The 6249-nt window shown below is 37.4% G+C and overlaps 1 protein-coding gene across 1 annotated transcript; it reads right to left on the bottom strand.

The window, feature by feature from the left end:
* Positions 1-446: 446 nt before the first annotated feature.
* On the bottom strand, positions 447-3180 carry LOC128115492 (melanoma antigen preferentially expressed in tumors-like). The gene is made up of 3 exons (XM_052746227.1): positions 2891-3180; positions 1842-2423; positions 447-960 (listed from the first exon to the last, which is right to left on the bottom strand). Exons 1-3 carry the CDS (start codon positions 3178-3180, stop codon positions 447-449), a joined length of 1386 nt encoding a protein of 461 aa, XP_052602187.1.
* Positions 3181-6249: the final 3069 nt, after the last annotated feature.

The raw sequence follows: 6249 nt of genomic DNA on the forward strand, positions 1-6249 counted from the left end.
TGATGGATTTCCAAAAGCAACCAAAACCAGTCTAAAGTAACTTAGGGGAAGTAAATATTGTCTTCAAAAATGACTGCTCCTTCCACAAATATAGGCAGGAAAGTCTGTCATTGTTCTGATTTGTGTGATGTACCAACAAGCGAACCAAACAGTATGGGCACAGACAGAGCAAACTAGGACTTGATCATCCTGTATTATACACAATACACATCACTCTGGTCAGTAAAATGAAATATATCAATAGTAGACCAGTGATACACAGGAACTCTCAAAATCCTCCATCTTTTCTAAATTATTCTCTATAGGAATCAGTTACATACCTATATTCCCTAAGTGTAAATTCCTACAATGTAAAGAACCTTATATGTTGGGTGTGTGGGTCCAGGAAATAACATTTAGTACTTAAATAGTACATATCGGGTTGAAACTGTGTTGGACTGTGAAATTTATTCTAAGGAAGTGATCCAGTTCATGTCAGCCCTCTCTGCAAGCTCTAGCATCACCTTCAACTGTAGTTGTACAATAGCAAGCTTCCTTCGGTCTATACTGCCCTGAAAAGGCCATATTTCATAGCAATGTACAGGGATGGGATAAATCACATATTTTAGATTCTTCAAGGGTGTTAAATTATTCATGATAGTCACAAGCATAGGCATTGTGATGGGGTTAGAAGCAAAGCAGAGGACACGGAGATGAGTACAACGAATCAGGGCAGGGATAAGAATAGAGATTGCAGTATCATTTATAAGGCAATGATTTATCTCTAGATGGCGAAGAGTACCAGAGAGATTTACCAGAAGAGTTTGAAAAGGCTCAAAATCATCCCAATACATTGGGTTGTTGCTAAGATTCAGCAGCCTTAGCCGGAACGTCTGAGGGCTCTGGGCCAGAAATCTGAAGTCTCTGTACGAAAGATCACAGAATGTCAGATACAAGAAATTCAGACCAGGTGGCAGGACTCTGTAGGGAGAAAACAACAAAAAACTTCTGAAGAATGAAGATTGAATGAGGAAAACTATACCTTTATATCTAGAATAAACTACTTTTCACATGCATTATAATTGGGTATTAATGTGTTAATGTGTGCTTTAGATCACTAAATAGTTTTGTGACTCTGAGAATTTTTTTCAGACAGGTTCTTACTCTGTAGTCCTGGCTGTCCTGGAACTCACTATGGAGATTATACTGGCCTTGAATTCACAGAATCTGCCTGTCTTTGCCTCCTAAATGCTGAGATTAAAATCCCTTGCCACCACATCTGGCTGAAAGTTTTGTTTTCAACACTGAGATACAATTTCTTTTAATCTTAAGAATGTGTGCAGCACATTATAATAGATGGTTTTAAGAAATATTAACAGAAAAAACTGAAAGCACTTGATACTTACAACATTATGCATTGTATATGTCAGTTCACCTTTTTGGTGGGGAGGGATCAGAAAGAGCAGGCAACTGAAAATTCCCGTTGGTCAGTTTCTACATACCAACCTCTACTTTCATGGCCTATGCCTTGGGGATTACATATCAGTAAAGTGATCTGACATTGTGAACTATGGGCATCTATGATTAGGTGCATCAATGCTATAGCAAAAAGTCTTCCCCCATCTCAATCCCTGTTCCTCTTCATATCTAGAAGGCTAGTGTTTTTCACCTTTTATTTCTGCACTTGTCTGTACCTTGCTGGCTGCTTAATTTTTATAATTCTTTCTCCAGCTTCAAATTCCCAGAAGCAACAAAAAGGAAAGCATAAAAGCTTTTCAGGAGTTTAGGAATACCCAAGAATATTTTCTTTCCTGTATCAACAAGTTCTCCAGGAAACCCAGGGCCCTGGCCCAAACTCTTACCTGAGTACTCTGTCCAGATGTCCTGTGAGACAGAATGAAGACAAGCTGACTTCCTTAAGGTTGTTCATACGTCGCAAGTGACTGAGGAAATTTTTAAAGAGTTTCCCACTCAGAGATCTAAAAGTGACTTTAGACAGACTGAGGCTCTCTAGGTGGTCCATCTGAGACAGGACATTTGTGATATCACTCAGCGAACCCATGTCAATTGACAACTGACCAACACAGTTGAGATCAAGAAAACTCAGGGTGCATTTGCTGTCACACAGTTTATCAACTTGCAAATCTCGACAGCATACGTGCAAAGACCCTGAACTCTCCCTAATTTTACTTGTAAGAAAAACCAAAAATTCCTTTTCCACTAAGGAGCCATCTAGGGAAAGGTCCACTAGTAACTCTACAGGCCTGGGGAACTGAACCATGGACTCTGGATTGACAAAACGATGCTGCCCTTCTATTTTCAGGATAGAGCTGTCAGAATAAGCACACGAATGAAAACAGAAAGGTTCCTTGATGCTGACTTCATAGCATGTGGTCCTACAGTCGTTGTCTTGCCTTAAATCTAGGATCCTCAGTTTAGGTCTCCTGTAGGGGTAAGAGGAGAAAGAATAGTTGAGAAATAGCCAACAGTAATGAAACTGAGTGGAATCAATGATGACATCTAGGAACCAATTCTTTTATCCATGGCTGACATTCCTTGTACTAACTATCAACAAATCTTTCTCATGAAAATTCAGCCTCCTCCCCCCAATTCCTTATATACCTTAGATCCCCTGCAGTCTTAAAACTCCTGTCTTTCTCTTATGTAACACCTGTTATGTAAACCCATCAATAGAACCCTCAGTAACAGATTTCAAAATGAACATTGAATACAATCAGTAACAGATTTCATAATTAACATTGAATACAATCAGTCTTTAATGAGTTACCAATTTTGCGGGCAACAGCCTCATACATAAATCTTCAGCATTTACTTGTTACTCCTTCTGGGAGAGTAGCAGGCTGTTGTATAACCACCTCTGTCTTTCCATGTTTCTATTATACAGTCTTACCTAGAAGCAGAGTTCCTTGAAGGACGCACTGGAAGATTCTCAATCATGGCTTTCAGGAGTTCATGTTGAGGCTCCTGTACAGTTAATGACCCAATGTGGAGACAGTGATAGGGCCACACTTTCACCATCTCAATCAATATATTCTTATGCCCACCCTCGAAGGCAGCAATGAACAGTGGAACAAAAAAGACTCTTGGCATATCCTCCAGAGCTTGGATTGCCACAGACTCATTTCTCAGCAGACTCTGTATAGCGAGATCCAACAGTGTCTTTGGGTTCTTTGTATCCATCTTTGTGAACCTGAATCAGAAGGAGAAATATTTAGAAGTTCTAGTAAAAAAAAAAACACAGTCTCTCCTTTGCAACCAGCGCCATCAAAGTAGAAATTTAAAGAATAAATGAACCAGATAGCCAACACTAGATACATCTACTATAGACACAGATTAGAAAGTGACTTGTGAGTGTATAAAGGTGTGTGTGTGTGTGTGTATTACAATTCCCCTTTGCATGTATATATAGTATGTATGTGATAAAACACCATTAGAAATGGGTAGTAGGCCGGGCAGTGGTGGTATATGCCTTTAATTCCAGCACTCAGGAGGCAGAGGCAGGTGGATCTCTGTGAGTTCGAGGCCAGCCTGTTCTACAGAGCAAGTTCCAGGATAGGCTCCAAAGATACACAAAGAACCCTGTCTACAAAAAGAAAGAAAGAAAGAAAAGAAATGGGTAGTAAGTAAGCAGAAAACAATTTTGGTCACTTAGCTACATGACTTCCAGTATTTTCCCTCAATAGTATATAAGCTATGATGAAGAAAAAGATAAATGTACAAAAAAGTGGTACAATAGAAAATATTAAAACACCAAATTAATTGTGATTAAAGAGAAAAAGAATGACATTCCAGCCCTTGATTTGTCTCACTCCTCTCACTGTATTTGAGGCAGACAAAGACACCAAAATGGCACAAGATAGACTTGAAGGAAGATGGTTAAGAAAACTTAAAGTTGATCGTAAGCATATTCGGAAAATCTAGTCATGAATTCAGCCTAAAGATGAAAAAGAAAACATAAAATCAAAAGAATGCAGTACAGTTTAGGGCAAAGACTTCAAAACTGTTCCCTTCAAAGCTGTATGTTGTCTCACATGTGGAAAGTAAGAGATAGTCAATCTGATAATGGAATACTGACTTCTGGGGTCTGGCGTCGGTGCCAGGGTTGGGGGGGCAAAGCACAGTTGGATACGATTCATGTAAGCTAGAGGTTGGTATAGACACATCACAATGAGTCTCATCAAGATGTATTATGAATATATGTTATAAACAATGAGTATCAAAGGCGTATCAAATAAGTGATATGGAGCTTAGTTTAAAACTGCAATCTTAAAAGACACAGACTGTGGGAAGAATACATTGATGTGGTTAGGAGAAACATTCAAGAAAATTTGTTAATGGTGGGAAAAGAAACAAAATGAGGGGGGTTAAGAATCTTGTAACACATGAAAGAGTCAGAAAGCTCCTAAGTTTTTCTTCTACTTCGGGAACAACAACAAACCCTCTAAAAGACCTTCACAAAACTGATAAACAGAAAATAGCATGATTAAATTAGATAGCTTCAAAACAATATGAATAAGCCAAATAAAGAAAATTTCCAGGCAAAAACATTAAAACCATAAGAAAACAAAATTAATGTTGCTCATCACCTACCTAATACGGTACTTTGCTATAGCATCTCACACACATTATGGCACTGTCCTTGGATAAATGACTTGATGACTAAGATAAAATTATCATACTTAAGAACAAAGAAGTGGTACAGTTTCTTGAGGCTTCCAGGATTTCTATCTCAGGAACACATCATTCATGCAGTCCTAAAACATGTTCCACGTTCTTCAAATGATGGTCTTCTGTTGTAGCTCAAGGTGTAAGAGAGTTTAAGTACATCCTCTCTGTGAAGAACTTTCTTTTGTGTGAAAAAAAAAAAGTCAAACAGTCTTGAAAGAAAGGGACTGGGCCGTCTCATGGAACAAAGCAGCTGATTTCACACATTGTTTCAAATGTTAGTGAAATGTACTCAAGAAGTTGCTGTTTGTGCTCTATTACAAGGTCATCATGTTCTGTTCCTAGGAATATCTGTGAATATTCCAGTATTTTGGTTCAAAATTCAGTTGTGGATGTGCCTGATATGACTGAATAAGGACTCCAGATTCCATTATAAGGGTTGTGGAGCAATGCTATTTAAATTTGACTTTTCCCTGACAAACTCAACATTAAAAAAAGTTCTCCATAAGCTGATGTATAAGTTTAATTCAATTTCAAAAATATCTACATTTTACTGAGCTAGACAGTCTGATGGTAAAGTTCATATGTGAAAGAGTACTCAAGAATAGCTAAGAAGAGAGAAGGAAGACACTTGAGAAGGGACTCCTGACACCATACCAAGAAATGAAAACTTTCTAGAGAATTTCTGTAATTACAGTGTCTTATCACTGCTAGAAAAACAGACAAATAGCTGAATGAAATAGGTTATACGCTTAGAAATAGAAGCCAACATGGGTGCTCATCAGTGTTTAATGAAGGGTTGAAAAGATGGCATGGCAGTTAAGAACACTGACTGATCTCCCAGTGGGCATGGATTCAATTCCCAGTCCTGGAAACCATCCATAACTCCAGTTCCAGAGGATCTGAAGCTCTCTTTTGGCTACTATGGTCACTGTACAAACGTGCTACACAGATATATAGGCAGGCAAAAAACCCATACACATAAATCATAATTAAAATAAAAAACAAAGGTGACATGGAGAAGCCACTGAATAAAAGATAGACATGCAATGTACGGAGTGAGACATGATTTAAAAGAAAAAAAAACTTAAAGTAGATCCATGAAACATACCGTGTATAGAGTAACTAAAAATTGAGTTAAAGATTTAAAAGAAAAAAACACTTAAATTAGATCTATGAAAAATGTTACGTAGAGATAAACTAAAAATTGAGTTAAAGACTTAAAAGAAAGAAACTTAAAGCAGATCCATGAAACATGTCATGTATAGAGTAACTAAAAATTGAGTTAAAAATTTAAGCAAAGAGTGGGATCATACAGCTTACTATAAGAAAGGGATTTCTAAATGTCACTCAAATTCTAGAGGTAAAGAAAGGAAGCAATAAGTGATCTGACCAAATTAAAATCCAAGAAATTAAAATTATCAAATACAAGCATTTCAAAAAAGAACTTACAGACTAGAATGATATAGTAGTAAAACATCACAGACAAGTGGAATCTATGCCTCCTATATAAAGAGCTCAAAAACTGAGGAAGAAAAGACCAAAAAAAGGTATGAAAATAAAGAAAAGATATGAACTAACAGT

Source organism: Peromyscus californicus, unplaced genomic scaffold (assembly GCF_007827085.1).
Source record: "Peromyscus californicus insignis strain IS unplaced genomic scaffold, ASM782708v3 Scaffold_10__1_contigs__length_136768540, whole genome shotgun sequence".
Taxonomy (NCBI): Eukaryota; Metazoa; Chordata; class Mammalia; order Rodentia; family Cricetidae; genus Peromyscus; species Peromyscus californicus.